This window comes from Amblyraja radiata, chromosome 15 (genome assembly GCF_010909765.2).
Source record: "Amblyraja radiata isolate CabotCenter1 chromosome 15, sAmbRad1.1.pri, whole genome shotgun sequence".
Classification (NCBI taxonomy): domain Eukaryota; kingdom Metazoa; phylum Chordata; class Chondrichthyes; order Rajiformes; family Rajidae; genus Amblyraja; species Amblyraja radiata.
In genome coordinates, this window is record NC_045970.1 from 47,070,979 (window position 1) to 47,088,856 (window position 17,878).

The 17,878-nt window shown below is 48.1% G+C and overlaps 1 protein-coding gene across 1 annotated transcript in view; it reads left to right on the forward strand.

Moving 5' to 3' along the window:
• The window catches only part of pcdh15 (protocadherin related 15), a gene marked incomplete at its 5' end in the record, with an annotated part of 501,491 nt that overhangs the window by 229,559 nt on the left and 254,054 nt on the right, over positions 1-17,878 (forward strand). Inside the window, one exon of the mRNA XM_033034471.1 lies at positions 7,012-7,317. Within this exon, the coding sequence (XP_032890362.1) occupies positions 7,012-7,317 (306 nt within the window). The remainder of the gene's footprint in view (positions 1-7,011; positions 7,318-17,878) is intronic.

The window sequence follows — 17,878 nt, forward strand, 5'->3', positions numbered from 1 at the left end:
CAATAGGTCAATCAATAGCTCAACAGTTGCTTATCTTTCATTCAATGTTCTTTATCTCTCTACATCATCGTCTATATCTCTCGTTTCCCTTTCTCCTGACTAGTCTGAAGAAGGGTCTCGACCCGAAACGTCACCCTTTCCTTCTCTCCAGAGATACTGCCTGTCCCGCTGAGTTACTCCAGCTTGTTGTGTCTACCTTCAGTTTCCAGTAGTGGGAGAGTCTGGGACCAGTGGTCAAGTTCAAGTTGCATTTATTGTCACATACATCAATTGGTGCAGTGAAATTTGAGTTACCGTAGTACTACACACACACAAATAAAATAAAATGAACACATCACTATAGAGTTTAACATGAACATCCCCAGCCATTTGCCTCTTTGTTCACCCCTTTGAGCCCTACGCAGTCGCCGCTACAGACGGCCCAATGTTCAGGCCCTCTCGCCGGGATGATCGGAGCACCGGCGTAGGAACGGAAGAACACTCTCAGCGACTTGAAGTTTCCGAATCGGCTATTTCTTACCGGAGACTGCGGATTCCGAAGTCCACAGGCCGAGCTGATCGGAGATTCAACACTGGCGACCCCCGGCATGGGGTCCCAGGACTCCGCGATGTTAAAGTCAGTGCTGGAAGCTCCGCAAACCCCAACTCCACAGTGTTGATCAGCAGCCCCAACACTCCGGAGCTCCACACGGCGATCCCCGGTAAAGCATCGTCCGCTCCGCGATGGAATCCAGTGCTGCGCCGCTGCTGAAGGCTGCAGGAAAGGCTGCACCAATCCAGATGGTAGGCCGCGATGGGGGGTGGGGGGGGGGGGGTGGGGGGGGGGGGGGGGGGGAGATGTGGCTCGGAAAAAGACGCATCCCCGACCAGGAAGTGACTGGGAAATGGTTTCCTCTCCCCCCCCCCCCCCCCCCCCCCCCCCCACCCAGCCCCCACTTAAAAAAGGCTAAAAGGCCTCCAAAAACATACCTTTCGACAGACTAAAAATAACAAAAAGGGTGAAAGGACGGAGAGCTGCTGGTGAGGCTGCCACACTCGATGGCGCCACCACTCGATTTTAGCCTCAGAAGAAAAGGAGATGAGGAGGAATTTCTTTCATCAGAGTATGGTGAATCTGTGGAGTTCGTTGCCACGGATGGCTGAGGAGGCCAAGTCAATGGATATTTTTAAGGTGGAGATTGATACCTCAATTGCCTTACCGGGGACCTTGTTGGACCTCAATCTTTAGATGCCCGTGGACCTAGGTTTTTACTCAGGTTTTGAACCATGGTGGAGTTTCCAGTCCAAGAGTGTCTTGTATTTGTGGTTGATTAGTCACTGGATCCGCTCAACATTCCAATCAAACTAACCCAGGTCTTCTCTGGTAGAGAAGCCGAGAGTCTCTTCACAGCTAATAATGTTAATACGATAAAATAATAATAATAATGGATGGGATTTATATAGCGCCTTTTATTCCAGAGGGGAAATAGACACAGTGAAATTCTTTGTGTTGGAAGGAACTGCAGATGCTGGTTTACACCGAGTACAGACACAAAATGCTGGAGTAAATCAGCGGGACAGGCAGCATCTCTGGAGAGAAGGAATGGGTGACATTTTGGGTTGAGACCCTTCTTCAGACTGAAAGTCGGGGGAGAGGGAGACACAGAGATGAGGAAGCGGAGGGTGTCAAAATGAGTTATCAAAAGAGAGGAGGTTCACGGACAGTGTAGAAGGGGCATCAAACGAGATTGTTTTGCACACAATCCAGTTAAACTACTATACAAAAGTCTGAAGAAGGGACTCGACCCGAAACGTCACCTAATCCTTCGCTCCATAGATGCTGCCTCACCCGCTGAGTTACTCCAGCATTTTTGTCTACCAACGATTTTTTCCAGCATCTGCAGTTCTTTCTTAAAATATACAAAAGCACAATCACACCCAAGTACAAAAGTGCGACGATTGCAGTTTAAAATAGTAGATTAGTTCATTCTGAGTAGATGAAAGGAACTGCAGATGCTAATTTACGCAAAAGGACACAAAACGCTGGAGTAACTCAGCAGGTCAGGCAGCATCTCTGGAGAACACGGATAAGTGACGTACCGGGTCACTATCTATCTTCAGAAAGGGAGGTGCAACGTGGAGACCTTGTTCATTCCGATCCCACGCCACTATTTGGAGAACAAAATTAAGTTAGGGCAGCACGGTGGCGCAGCGGTAGAGTTGCCGCCTTACAGGCCAGAGACCCGGGTTCGATCCCGACTGAAGGGGCTGTCTTTATGGAGTTTGTACGTTCTCCCCGTGACTGCGTAGGTTTTCTCCGAGATCTTCGGTTTCCTCCCACACTCCAGAGACGTGCACATTTGTAGGTCAATTGGCCGGGGAATAAGTGTAAATTGTCCCAAGTGTGTGTAAGGTATTGATAATATGTGGGGATCGCTGGTCGGCGCGGACTCGGTGGGCCGAATGGCCTGTTTCCACACTGTATCTTCAAACTAAAAACTAAACTAATAATAATGTGTCTGAAACAAAGCAACAACACAATCAAAATCTGCTTCAGTTTATTATTCCAATCTAGTTTTGTTTGGTATATTGCCACGTGTACCAAGGGACAGTGAAAAGGTTTTTGTTGCGTGCTATTCCAGTATGCGAAAAATCTAAACATGATTACAGTCGAGCCGGCAACAGTGTACAGACTCATGGTAACGGGAATCAAGTTTAGTGCAAGGTAAAGTCCAGTAATGTCCGATTAAAGATAGTCCGACGGTCTCCAATGAAGTAGATGGGCCGGACTATCCTGGCCACACACTCATCTCCCCGCTACCTTCAGGTAGAAGGTACAGGAGCCTGAAGACTGCAACGTCCAGGTTCAGAAACAGCTTCTTCCCCACAGCCATCAGGCTATTAAACTTAACTCAAACAAAACTGTGAACATTAATAGCCCATTATCTGGTTATTTGCACTTTATCTGTTTTATTTATTCATGTGTCTATATATTTATATAATGGTATATGGACACACTGATCTGTTCTGTATTCATGCCTACTATATTCTGTGCTGATGCAAAGCAAGAATGTCATTGTCCTATCCGGTACACATGACAATAAACTCTCTTGTACCTTGTATCTTGTGAGCTCAGGACCACTCTCTAGTTGTTGGTAGGATGGTTCAGTTGCCTGATAACAGCTGGTAAGAAACTGTCCCGGTATCTGGAGGTGTGCGTTTTCAAACTTCTGCACCTCTTGCCTGATGGGAGAGGGGTGAAGAGTGAGACTTGTCCTCGATTATGCTGCTGGCCTTGCTGAGGGTGGGAGTCGCTGGAGTCGTTGGACGTGAGGAGCAAGAGCCGGCGGGAAGGGGGTGGGGGGGGCAGGGGTGAACCGGGATAATGCCTCCGGCGCCTTCAAGGTCGGCTGCAGGAGGCGCCTCCCGGGACACAAAGATGGTCGGGCGAGGAGAGGAGAGGAGATGAAGGACATCGGTTCGCGGGCCGATCCGGTCGAGGGCGATGGAGGAAGACCCTGCCAGAGCCTGGGGCCTACCTGGATCGGGAACTCCATCAGGAGACCAAGTGCGGGGGCGGACTGGATTTTGCGCTGCGGGGATGGCGCCAAAACATGGCGGCACAAGTGTAAATATGCAAAGAGATACGCAAACAATATGCAAAAATATGCAACGAGCAGTTGAGCATGCGACAAATAAAACACCATGGTGTCCATTTCTGCACAACTCAGTTTCAGTTCAGGGATACCGCATGTAAACAGGCCCATCAGGCCACTGAGACCATGCCGACCACAGAACACCCATTCACATTAGTGCTACAGTATCCCATTCCCTGCAAACTAGGGGGCGATCTACGGTGGCCAATTAACCTACAAAACTGCGCGGGTTTTGGAATGTGGGAGGAAACCGGAGAACCCGGAGGGAACCCACGCGGTCACTCAGGGAGAACGTGCAACCGAGGTCTGGATCAAGCTCGGTTCTCTGGCGCTGTGAGGCAGCAGCTCTACCAACTGTGCCACTGTGCCACCCAGGGGCTGGTACTGTGCTGAAGCCAGGGGCCAGAGCGCCCACTAGCTTCTGTCACCATCGGAATCCTCCCACAAATATACGAGAATGATCCCACGAATGACTGGGTGAACATATGATGAGCGTTTGAAGACACTGGGCCTCTACTCATTGAAGTTTAGAAGGATAAGAGGTAACTTTTTTGAAACTTACCAAATAGTGAAAGGCCTGGATAGGGTGAATGTGGAGAGGATGATTTCACGAGTGGGAGAGTCCAGGACCAGAGGACATAACTTCAGAATATAAGAAGGTATCTTTAGAAAGGAGATGAGGAGGAATTTCTTTATGCAGAGGGTGGTGAATCTGTGGAATTCATTGCCACAGATAGCTGAGGAGGCCAAGTCAATGGGTAGTTTTAAGGAGGAGGTTGACAGATTCTTGATGAGTAAGGGTGTCATGGGTTATGGGGAGAAGGCAAGAAAATTGGTTTGAGAGGGAAAGATAGATCAGCCATGATTGGATGGCGGAGTAGACTTGATGGGCCGAATGGCCTGATTCTGCTCCTTTAACTTACAAACTTGTAAACAAATTGCAGGTGTCAGTGACACAATTGTTTTTTTATTTATTTCGTGCGAACTCATAGAAACGAAGAGAGGAAAACAGAGAAATTAATGTGAAGGTTAAATTATTTATAGGAAAATCATTCCATAAAAACAACATTGGCTGCATTGAACTCGATAAAAAATCAGTCACAGATTACAAAGCCGTTTGAGTTGAGACAACACGATAAATCTATCGTAAGCTGAGCACATTTGCTCTTGTAATATTGAAGCATTGTAACACTTTCCACTTAGGTTTGTCCACGTTGTGGGCATGTTCTGTCAGAGCGTAAATTGTAATCTGAAGATAGACATAAAATGCTGGACTAACTCGGCGGGACAGGCAGCATCTCTGGGTGACGTTTTTCTAGTCGAAACCTTTCTTCGGACCAGAAGCGTCACCCATTCCTTCTCTCCAGAGATGCTGCCTGTCCCGCTGGGTTACTCCAGCGTTTTGTGTCTATCTTCGGCGTAAACCAGCGTCTGCAGTTCCATGCTGCACGAATTGTATCCCGATTGCCATCTTATCTGCCCTTCAGCCTCGGGCGAAGCACAAAGACGTTGTTGAGGAATGTGGCTTTCCGTGGCTGCATATCGTGAGACTGCGTCTTAGCAAAGACCAGAAGATAAACTTTCACTTTGAAAATGTGTAGGAAGTAACTGCAGATGCTGATTTACATCAAGGATGGACGCACATTGCTGGAGTAACTCGGCGGGACAGGCAGCATCTGTGGAGAGAGGGAATGGGTGACGTTTCGGGTCCAGACCCTTCTTCAGTTATGGTACGTGCAACGATGAATGCAGTCTGATGGAAGTTATAGTGAGATAAAGCACTTGTCCTGTCTCGAAACGTCACCTATTCCTACTTTGCCAGAGATGCTGCCTGACCCGCTGAGTTGCTCCAGCATTTTGTGTCTATCTTTGCTTTGCTTTGCAGTTTTCTTGAACTGTTTTGGATTTATATAATAAATAAGTGAGAGCAAAAAATTATTGCCGCAGACGGCTGTGGAGGCCAAGTCATTGGATATTTTTAAAGTGCAGATTGACAGATTCTTTCTTGGTAAGGGTGTCAGGGGTTATGGGGAGAAGACAGGAGAAAGGGGATGAGTGGGAAAGATAGATCAGCCTTGATTGAATGGCTGGAGTAGAATTGATGGGCCGAATGGCCTGTTTCGTGCGATATAATCATAGAGTCTTACAACAGTGTGGAAACAGACCCTTCAACCCGACTTTCCCACACCGGCCTCCCAGCTGCACTGCCCGTGTTTGGCCCATTTCCCTCCGTAGCTGCCCTATCCATGTCCCTATCGAACTATTTCTGTCTCGAAGGTCTAAAGTAAAGTAACCCAATATTAATAGTATTCATTTTAATAATATTTATATGTCTCTGAATGCCAGCAGTATTTAAACTTTAATAGCAGGTGTTGTCAGGAAACACAGGCACAGGCCCTTCGGCCCACAATGATGAGGCAAAGGTCCAATAATAGCTTTACCTTCTATCTATGCTTGAGGATGTTGAGAATATGTTTTATTATTAATATTTTATTTTATTGACAACATGACATACATTACTTTATGTGTCATTCCTAACTGTCACCAAGGCAAATTCCTTGTATGTGAATACTTGGCCAATAAACTCATTCATTCATTCATTGCACATCATGCCGTCGTGTGACAATAGATAATAGACAATAGGTGCAGGAGTAGGCCATTTGGCCCTTCGAGCCAGCACCGCCATTCAATGTGGTCATGGCTGATCATCCCCAATCAGTAGCCCGTTCCTTCCTTCTCCCTATATCCCCTGACTCCGCTATTTTTAAGAGCCCTATCTAGCTCTCTCTTGAAAGCATCCAGAGAACCTGCCTCCACCGCCCTCTGAGGCAGAGAATTCCACAGACTCGCCACTCTCTGTGAGAAAAAGTGTTTCCTCGTCTCCGTTCTAAATGGCTTACTCCTTATTCTTAAACTGTGGCCCCTAGTTCTGTGTGGAAACTCAATGTGATCGCATCCAGCCCAAGTTGACTATGAGTGTGCGTCGATCGCCCTGGTCTTGGAAGGCCTGGCCTGAGATTTGTTCAGCGTGAAAAAGGTACATGAACATGCAGCATTATCCACTTGCTGTACTGAAATATTGTCATCATGTATTGTCTTTCTGCTGACTGGTTAGCATGCAACAAAAGCTTTTCACCGAGACAATAAACTAAACTGAACTGAACTGAGCTGTTATAAAATGCAGACACAAGTTACTACAGATGCTGGAATCCTGAGCAAAACACAGTGTCACAGACTCATACAGCGTGGAAACAGGCTCTTCTGCCCAACTTGACCAGACAGGCCAATATGTCCCATCTACACTAGTCCCACCCACCTGCTATTGACCCATATCCTTCTGAACTAAACTTAGTCATTGTGTTGCTTCATTCCCCAGGCCACCGATCCAGATGCAGGGATTAACGGGCAGATTCACTACAGCTTGGCCAACTTCAATAACCTTTTCAGGATAACGTCAAACGGCAGCATCTACACCATGACCTCGCTGGACCGGGAGACCATGGATCGGTACGACCTGCTTGTGCAGGCTTCCGACGGGGCCCGCGACCCGCGACGCACCACCTTGTCCGTGCCCATCCGAGTGCTCGACGTCAATGACAACAGCCCCGTCTTCTCACAATCCAACTACGTGGTGTTGGTGCCGGAGAACAACGACGTCGGGATGGTTATCCTGCAGCTCCAGGTAAGCTCAACACAAGAGGGTGGCACACTAGCGCAGCGGTAGAGTTGCTGCCTTACAGCGCTTGCAGCGCCGGAGATCCCGGTTCGATCCCGACTGCGGGCGCTTGTCTGTACGGAGTTTGTACGTTCTCCCCGTGACCAGCGTGGGTTTTCTCCGACATCTTCGCTTTCCTCACGCACTCCAAAGACGTACAGGTTTGTAGGTAAATTGGCTTGGTACAAGTGTAAATTGACACCCTAGTGTGTGCAGTAAAGTGTTCATGTGCGGGGATCGCTGGTCGGCACGGACTGGGTGGGCCGAAGGGCCTGTTTCCGCGTTGTATCTCTAAACTATTGCACGGCGTAAGTGAGGCCAAACGACCTGCAAAATATGAGCGAGGAAAGAGTGCAGGGAAGATGTGTGGCACGATGGCGTGGCGGTAGGGTCGATGCCTTACAGCGCCAGACACCCGGGTTCGATCCTGACCACGGGTGCCATCTGTGTGGAGTTTGTACGTTCTCCCCGTGACCGCGTGGGTTGACTGTATTGGTTCTACTTTCTGTTTGAATTTTACAGTAGTGTGACTTTAAATAATTAATTTTATCTCTGACATGCAGTGAAATATATGCAAGGCTCTGTAGCCCGTGAATGCATGTATTTATTTTGTTGATGTTTGGTGCAAAACATCTTCCCTTGTATGCTTCAGTTCAACAATGAGGGTGGCACAATGGCACAGCTGCAGCCTGACAACGCCAGTGACCCGGGTTCGATCTTGACCTCGGACGCTGTCTGTGTGGAGTTTGCATGTTCTCCCAGCGACTGCGGGGGTTTCTTACCGGTTCTCCGATTTTCCTCCCACATCCCAAAGATGTGTGGGCTTCTAGGGTCTTTGGTCTCTGTAATATTGCCACCAGTGGTGGGGAGTGGATGAGGAAATGGGATAGCATGGAGCTATGTGAATGGGTGATCAATGGTTGGCGTGGACACAATGGGCGCAGACAGCGCCCGAGGTCAGGATCGAACCCGGGTCTCTGGCGCTGTGAGGAAGCAGCACTACCAGCTGTGCCACTGTGCCGACCACAGGAAGGCAAGATTGATAAAGCACGTTCTCGCATCCTGGCGGAGACAGCCAGAGACCTTGAGCAAAACACAGCGCTGGAGTAACTCAGCAGGTCAGGTAGCATCTGTGGAGGGAACATCTCAGGTCGGAACCTTCCTCAGGCTGGATGTAGTCGTGGGGAAGAAAATCGGGGAAGAGAGGTGGAGGCGGGGAAAAAAAACCTTTGCGAGCGATAGGTGGATACAGGGGTTGATTGCCAGATGAGTGAAGTAAGGGAGAGAGGCTAGAGATGAAAAGGAGACAAAATGCTGTCAGATAGGGAGAAAGGGGGCATGGAATGTAGAGCTAGAGGGAGGAATATAGAGGGAAGTGTGCAAGGGTGCAAAGAAAAGAGAGGGGAATAAAACGGAAATGAGAGACTCGGGAATGGGAGATGAGTGTATGAAGGAGGGGAAGGACCAGGGTGATGGGTGTGTGGGGGGGGCGTGGTGGGGGGGGTTGTGGGGACTGCACTGGGGAGGGTGTGTAGAGCTGGTGCACAGGAACGAGAGAGGGGTTTACATAAAATTGGAGGAGTGAAGTGACACAGTGGAATTTACTCAACATTGGAGATTTATGGCAGCACAGCGGTAGGGTCAGAGTGCCAGAGACCCAGGTTCGACCCTGACTATGAGTGCTCTCTGTATGGAGTTTGTACCTTCTCCCCGTGACCTGCGTGGGTTTGCTCCGGGTGCACCGGTTTCCTCCCACACTCCAAAAGGCGCACAGGTTTGCAGGTTAATTGGCTTGTACAAAATTGTAAATTGTCCCTGGTGTGTGTGCGCAGGGTGAGTGCTGGTGTGCGGGGTGATGGCTTGCCGGCGCGGACCCGGTGGGCCGAAGGGCCTGATTCCGCGCTGAATCTCTAAAGTCTAAATTGAATGTTGTTCTGTGGTGCCGGTTTTGAGGTATTATTTGTTTTTGTACACGATATTGCCCCTCACAGAGGTCTGCCGGCACTGCAGTTATCAAACAAGAGCCTGCGGTAGATTTACATCGGATCCTATGACACCGGGGGCCACCCGGTTCGTAAGAATCATCTGTCAGTCGAGTTGATTTATAGCTGTAGGATTCTAGACTTAATACAAGTTTCCTGGGGTTTGACTCCAGCGGTGTGCAGGTCAAACACAGAATAATTCGGATATTAGTTTGAACTGCAGTCAGTCACTGTGTATGTAGATGAATGTAATTTTGGAGCCAAGTCTGGCAGTGAGTGACAAGTCTGGCAGTGAGATTAGTTGAAATGGGAATACTGAACACCATATAAACCTTTCAATTTAGTTTACTTTAGTTGAGAGATACAGCGCGGAAACAGGCCCTTCGGCCCACCGAGTCCGCGCCGACCAGCGACCGCTGCACATTAACACTATCCTACACACACTAGGGTCAATTTACACTTATGCCAAGCCAATTTACCTACAAACTTGTACGTCTTTGGAGTGAGGGTGGAAACCAAAGATCTCGGAGAAAACCCACGCAGGACACGGTGAGAACGTACGAACTCTGTACAGACAGCACCCGTAGTCGGGATCGAACCCGGGTCTCTGGCGGCGTAAGGCAGCAACTCTACCGCTGCGCCACTGTGCCACTTCAATCGGAGGATAGGATTTTTATGAAATCGTTAGTTCCACTAAACTCCACGGAATTGGGAAACATGTATATTGCTTAATATCTTATTGACTTCTCTCAGAGGTACAATGAAGATTCAGGATTATGTATTTAAGACTGAGAGTACAAATACTCGACAACAAGTTTATATCCAGGCAACCAAGACTATCACTAAAGAAAGACACAAAGTGCTGGAGTAACTCAGCGGGTCTGGTAGCATCTCCGGAGAAAAGGGATAGGGGATATTTTGGATCGGAATCCTTCTTCAGACAAAAGTAGTGGATGGAACGTGAAGAGCTGGAGGCTAGAAAAGACCAGGACATCAGGGCAATGACCTTAGGCCTTGGTTGGCTTATTGGTGGCTATCTTCAGTGCAGCTGAATCTTTCAAGCTGTTGTATGGAACAAGCTGCCAGAAGAGGTAGTGGAGGCTGGGACTATTCCAATGTTTCAGAAACAGTTAGACAGGTACCTGGACAGGACAGGTGAGGAGGGATATGGACCAAACGCCGGCAGGTGGGACTAGTGTAGCTGGGACATGTTGACCGGTGTGAGCAAGTTGGGCCGAAGGGCGTGTTTCCACACTGCATCACTCCCTGTGATTCTAAGAATAATTTGAGAGCCGGCTTAACACACTGTGTAAAAATGCAGCCTTGTCGCTATTAAATATAGACACAAAAAACTGGAGTAACTCAGTGGGACACGCAGTGTCTCTGGAGTGAAGGAATGGGTGACGTTTCGGGTCGAGACCCTTCCTCAGACTGAAAGTCACGGGAAAGGGAAACAAGAGATATAGACGGTGAAGTTAGAGAGATAGGGAACAAATGGATGACAGATATGCAAAAAAGTAACGATGATTTTCCCCCCCGTTCCTTCTCTCCAGAGACGCTGCCTGTCCCTCGAAGTTACTCCAGCATTTTGTGCCAATCGTCGGTTTAAACCTGCATCTGCAGTTCCTTCCTACACGCCTTGTTGCCATTGTTGGGTGTCAGTGCCTGTGCACAGTGATTATATAAGAGGCAATAACTGCAGCAATAATGTTCAGGATCTTTTAAGTGTGCCAAATAGTCTCTGGGGATCTTGAAATGATGAAGAAAAGAGTGCTCCCTTCTTTTCATATATCACTTCTGGACTGCATCATTAGGAGGGACTAAATCCCCTTAAGCTGAGAGAGAGACAGAACAGATAATTACCTTGTATAGGATGGAACTGCAGATGCTGGTTTACAGTCATGGTGTGATATAGTGCGAAAAAAAACCCCTTCGGCCCAACTTGCCCACACCGACCAACATGTCCCAGCTACACTAGTCCCATCTGCCTGCGCTTGGTCCATATCCCTCCAACCCTATCCTATCCATTTACCTGTCTTAACTGCTTCCTAAATGTTGGGATAGTCCCAGCCTCAACTTCCTCCTCTGGCAGCTTGTTCCATTCACCCACCACCCTCTGTGTGAAAACATTACTCCCTCAGATTCCTATTAAATTGTTTCCCCTTCACCTTAAACTCTGGTCCTCAATTCGCCTACTCAAGTCAAGTCAAGTCAAGTCAAGAGAGTTTATTGTCATGTGTCCCAGATAGGACAATGAAATTCCTGCTTGCTGCAGCACAACAGAATATTGTAAGCAAAAATACAGAACAGTTCAGTTCAATATATACATGAATAATCAGATAAAGTGCAAGGGGCTGTTATAGTTCAGAGTCTGTTTGTTGGCAAGTTTAATAGCCTGATAGCTGTGGGGAAGTAGCTATTCCTGAACCTGGATGTAACAGATTTCAGGCTCCTGTACCTTCTGCCCGATGGTAGCGGAGAGATGAGTGCCTAGCCAGGGTGGTGTGGGTCCTTGATGATGTTGGCTGCCTTTTTGAGGCAGCGACTGTGATAGATCCCTTCGATGGTGGGGAGGTCAGAGCCGATGATGGACTGGGCAGTGGTTACAACTTTCTGCATCCTTTTCTGCTCCTGGACCCCCAGGTTGCCGAACCAAGCCACGATGCAACCAGTCAGTATGCTCTCTACTGTGCACCTGTAGAAGTTCGAGAGAGTCCTCTTTTACATACCGACTCTTCATAGTCTTCTCAGGAAGTAGAGACGCTGATGTGCTTTCTACATAATTGCATCAGTGTTCTGGGACCAGGTAACATCTTCGGAAATGTGCACACCCAGGAATTTGAAGCTCTTAACCCTTTCCACCATCGTCCCGTTGATGTAGACGGGACTGTGGGTCCCTATCCTATCCCTTCCAAAGTCCACAATTAGTTCCTTGGTTTTGCTGGTGTTGAGAGCCAGGTTATTGTGCTGGCACCATTTGGTCAATCGGTCGATCTCACTTCTATACTCTGGGCAAGAGACTCTGTGCATCTACCCGATCTAATCCTCTCATGATTTTATACACCTCTACAAGATCATCCCTCACCCTCCAGCGCTCCAGGGAATAGAATCGCAACCTGCTCAACCTCTCCCTTTAGCTCAGTCTCTCTAGTCCTGGCAACATCCTCGTAAATCTTCTCTGTACTCGTTCCAGCTTGACAACATCTCGTCTGTGGAACAAGTCATCTCTCGCTTAGCGTGATCCATTTGATTTTCAGAGAGTTGTGAATCTGTGGAATTCTCTGCCACAGAAGGCAGTGGAGGCCAATTCACTGGATGTTTTCAAGAGAGAGTTAGATATGGCCCTTAGGGCTAACGGAATTCAAGGGAAATGGGGAGAAAGCAGGTACAGGGTCCTGATTTTGGATGATCAGCCATGATCATATTGAATGGCGGTGCTGGCTCGAAGGGCCGAATGGCCTACTCCTGCACCCATTTTCTATGTTTCCGTATCATCTCATTTGTGGAACAAGTCACCTCTTGCTTCGTGTGATCTATTTGATCTGCTGTCCCTTTATGCACTTACCCATTCTTGCACCACATCCAAGGTACATAATCCTTGGCTGTCTTTAAGCCATTCCGGACGGCAGTGGAGCTGGGAAATTATTAAGCGAGGAGACAAGAGCACCAGACCTGCCTCTCAAACATCCCCGGGATTAAAATATACATTTCTCTTGTTCAGACTCAACCCAGCTATCATTTGAGCTACATGGCTGCTGGCTTAGCATTCATCAATTTCTGACCGTGGTACATTATTTATTGACTTTCCTTATCATTAGGTTTCATTTTGACACTTAATGTACTGCACTCCCCCCTCCACTCACACCAATCCTTGCTAATCTTGGCCAGCCACCTATTGCAGGCAAATGGTGCTCACCATTCATCAATTGCAATAAGAATGAGTCAGAGAATTGATGCTTTTAACACACTAAACACACTGCCTGCCTGCAGAATGCAGCGAGTGGGGATCCTAAAGACAGTTACATTGCAGTTTAATGTCACGTAGACGGTGAAAAAGGTCCAGGTACAGTGAGAAGCTTTTGTTGCGCGCTATCCAGTCAGCGGAAAGACAATACACGATTACACTTGAGCTGTTTGCAGTGTACAGATATATGGTAAGGGAATGTGTAGGAAGGAACTGCAGATGTGTAAGAAAGGACTGCAGATGCTGGTTTAAATCCAAGGATGACACAAAAATGTTGGAGTAACTCAGTGGGTGAGGCAGCACCCGCTGTGTTACTCCAGCATTTTGTGTCTACCAAGGAACTGCAGATGCTGGTTTAAACCGAAGACAGGAAGGGTCTCGACCCGAAACGTCACCCAGTCCTTCTCTCCAGAGATGCTGCCTGTCCCATTGAGTTACTCCTGCTGTTTGTGTCTATCTTCACGAGAAGGGAATAATGTTTAGTGCCAGCACAATGATGGTGGGGGGGGGGACAAAAGTGCTGGAGTAACAACGGGTCGGGCAGCATCTCCGGAGAACATGGATAGGTGACGTTTTAGGTCAGGACCCTTCTTCGGACTGATTGTAGAGGGGAAGGAGAGGGAAAGAAAGCTGGGCGAGTTGAGGGGCAGGACAAAGCATGGCAGGTAATGGGGGAACACGGGTGGGGGAGAGGGGTGTTGATGGGCAAATGTTTGGGCAAGGGCCAGAGATGAAAACAACTGATGGTGTGAGACAAAAGCATTGAAGACTTGTGAATTGTGAAGCCAGAGGAAGGAATGTGGGGTCTGAAGACAGGTCTCGACCCAAAACGTCACCCAGGGATGCTGCCTGTCCCGTGAGTTACTCCAACGTTTTGTGTCTATCTCAGGTGCTGTCTGTATGGAGTTTGCACGTTCTCCCGGTGACTGCGCGGGTTTTTTCCTGGGAGCTCTGGTTTCCTCCCACACTCCAAAGACGGACGTGTTTGTAGATTAATTGGTGTCTGTAAAATTGTCCCTGGTGTGTCGGAGAGTGCAAGTATCCAGGGTGGTTGCTGGTCGGCGCCGACTCGATGGGCCGAAGGGCCTGTTTCCACGCTGTATTTGTAAAGTACCACTCACCAAGAATAATTATTTTCTTGAGCCCATCGCTGTGAATGCTATTCATATTTTTCAAATGGTCTTACATAATTTACTCAAGATGGCGGCGCGCGTACGTGCAGCGGCTCAGCACCATCCGAATCGGGGCTCCTTGTCAGTTATTACGTTGGAGCTCCGCTCGGGCATTGCGCCTGAAATTTCCGGAGAACGTACGAACTCCACACAGACACGGCAGACTCTGGCGCTGTGAGGCAGCAGTTCTATCAGGAATGTTGTGACATTTTGGGCAGGGGTCATACAATCAACTACAAGAGCAGCACAAAATGTGTGGGAAGGAGCGGCAGGTGCTGGTCTAAACCGCAGACAGACACAAAAACACAGGAGTAAGTCAGCGGGGACAGGCGCAGTTCTCCTCCACTCTCGTCGGAGAGAGGAGGAGAACTTCTTCAAAGTAGACATCTCTGTCAAGCGTCACAAGGGTTTATTTGTCAAGAATGTAACAATGAGTTTCTTACTTGCAGCATCCAAACCGGCCTGTAATCACAGTACACATAGATAATGTATAATAAACAGAAATCCAATAAATTCAATCATTCTCCACAATTACTATTGCAGAAGTACCGAGATTGTCGTCCTGAGAGTAACGGAGGAACCATAGTTCTAAAATTTACTCTGCTTCAGATTCGGGGACAATTTCTTCCCAGCTGTTATCAGGCAACTGAACCATCCTAGCACAAACGGTCATGGTGGTGCAGCGGTAGAGTTGCTGCCTTACAGCGAAACCCGGGTTCGATCCCGACAACGAGTGCTGTCTGTACGTGATCTGCGTGGGTTTTCTCCGAGATCTTCGGTTTCCTCCCACACTGAAGACGTACAGGTGTGTAGGTTAATTGGCTTGGTAAATGAAAAATTGTCCCTAGTGGGTGTAGGATAGTGTTAGTGTGCGGGGATCGCTGGTCGACGCGGTCCCGGTGGGCCGAAGGGTCTGTTTCCACGCTGTATCTCTAAACTAAAAAACAAATCTAAACTGCCCTCAGAGGTGGATGCTGGTTCTCTGGATGCTTTCAAGCGAGAGCTAGATAGGGCTCTTAAAGATCGCGGAGTCAGGGGATATGGGGAGACGGCAGGAACGGGGTACTGATTGGGGATGATCAGCCATGATCACATTGAATGGCGGTGCTGGCACGAAGGGCCGAATGGCCTACTGCTGCCCCTATTGTCTATTGTCTATTGCCCTGCGCTACTATCTACCTCATTGGAGACCTTTGGACTATCTTTGAGTGGACCTTACTGGTTTTATCTTGCACTAAACGTTAAATAACAGGGGCATTATGATTATAATGCAAGGAAGCATGATTTGCAACTAAAGGCCATTATTATTTTTATCATGTATCTGTACACTGTGGATGTAATCATGTATAGTCTTTCCTCTGACTGGTTAGCACACAACAAAAGCTTTTCACTGTACCTCAGTACACATGATAATAAACTAAATCCAATTCAACTCAACTCCAAATGGGTGAATTTATGAACGTGTGCTCCCACTTTGTATTTTGACTTCATCGACACTATTCACATTGATGCAAAAAAACGGCTTGTGTTTTAATGGACCCTTTTATATTGTCTCTTTTGAGAATTAACTCGCTTAAGGAATTTAGGAAGTTATTGCTGGTCTGTTTAGTCTCGTCCCCTTTGGTTACATAAATGTATCTCCTTGGTTGCCTCCCTCGTTACAAGTCAGTGAAAAAGCAGAAATACTCAGTTGCAAATTGCTTCCGAATATCTCGGGGTTGTAAAGTGGGCTTGAAAGATGCGGCCGCAAAAACAGCATGCGCCATTAACCTTGTTAAACCCGCCAAGCGACTGCACCGGGGGAACGCAACTGAACGAACTTTACATTGACGTGAGGAGATGTTGAGGCAGCTGACTTGTGCACTGGTTGCTGCTGCCAGTCTGCAGCTCCAGTGAAGGCGAGGGTTCGACCGTGACCTCGGTGTAGGCCGCGCGCAAACTTTCTGCTGCACTTTACGTTTAGTTTATTGCCACGTGCACCGAGGTGCAGTGGAAAACTTTTTGTTGCATGTTACCCAGCCAGCGAAAAGACTGAAGAAGGGTCTTAACCCAAAATGTCACCCATTCCTAGGGTTGTCAACTGTCCCGTATTTACCGGGACATCATGTATATTGGGCTAAATTGGTTTGTCCCATAGGGGACCGCCCATGTCCCGTATTTGACTGCTACTACTCAGGTCGAGGGGCTGTCGGGTTGGAGCACCGCATCTGGCCCCGCCTCACCCGTCCCGATGTGGTGCAGCCCATGGAGTGCAGCAGCAGCGCCTCGCCCGTGGCACCGTCGGTCGGCAGCCCGGCCAGCTGTCCGATCTTCGAACTTCGCTTACCGCCGACACCACCACCCCTCCTTCTCATGGCCGATCATCGGTCCATGAGTTGGATGGGGCGCCGGACTTTGCGCACGACGTCGAGTGGGCGAAAACTCCTCAGCTGGCCCGCCGGCTGGGCTTTGTGTGCAGTCCAGCACCGGGGCCAACTCATCGTTCACCCAGCCACTTCCGAGTCGGTCAACGAATTGCCGTCGGGAATTTGTCCCTTATTTTGACCTTTTGTTCCTTATTTGGCAGTGAGAAAGTTGGCAACCCTACCCGTTCCTTCTCTCCAGAGGTGTTGCCTGTCCCGCTGAGTTACTCCAACATTTTTGTGTCTATCAACGAAAAGACAACACCAGATTACAATAACCATATAACCATATAACAATTACAGCACGGAAACAGGCCATCTCGACCCTTCTAGTCCGTGCCGAACACGTATTCTCCCCTAGTCCCATATACCTGCTCTCAGACCATAACCCTCCATTCCTTTCCCGTCCATATAACTATCCAATTTATTTTTAAATGATAAAAACGAACCTGCCTCCACCACCTTCACTGGAAGCTCATTCCACACAGCCACCACTCTCTGAGTAAAGAAGTTCCCCCTCATGTTACCCCTAAACTTCTGTCCCTTAATTCTCAAGTCATGTCCCCTTGTTTGAATCTTCCCTACTCTCAGTGGGAAAAGCTTATCCACGTCAACTCTGTCTATCCCTTTCATAATTTTAAAGACCTGTATCAAGTCCCCCCTTAACCTTCTGCGCTCCAAAGAATAAAGCCCTAACTTGTTCAACCTTTCTCTGTAACTGAGTTGCTGAAACCCAGGCAACATTCTAGTAAATCTCCTCTGTACTCTCTCTATTTTGTTGACATCCTTCCTATAATTAGGCGACCAAAATTGTACACCATACTCCAGAATTGACCTCACCAATGCCTTGTACAATTTTAACATTACATCCCAACTTCTATACTCAATGCTCTGATTTATAAAGGCCAGCACACCAAAAGCTTTCTTTACCACCCTATCTACATGAGATTCCACTTTCAGGGAACTGTGCACAGTTATTCCCAGATCCTTCTGTTCACCTGCATTCTT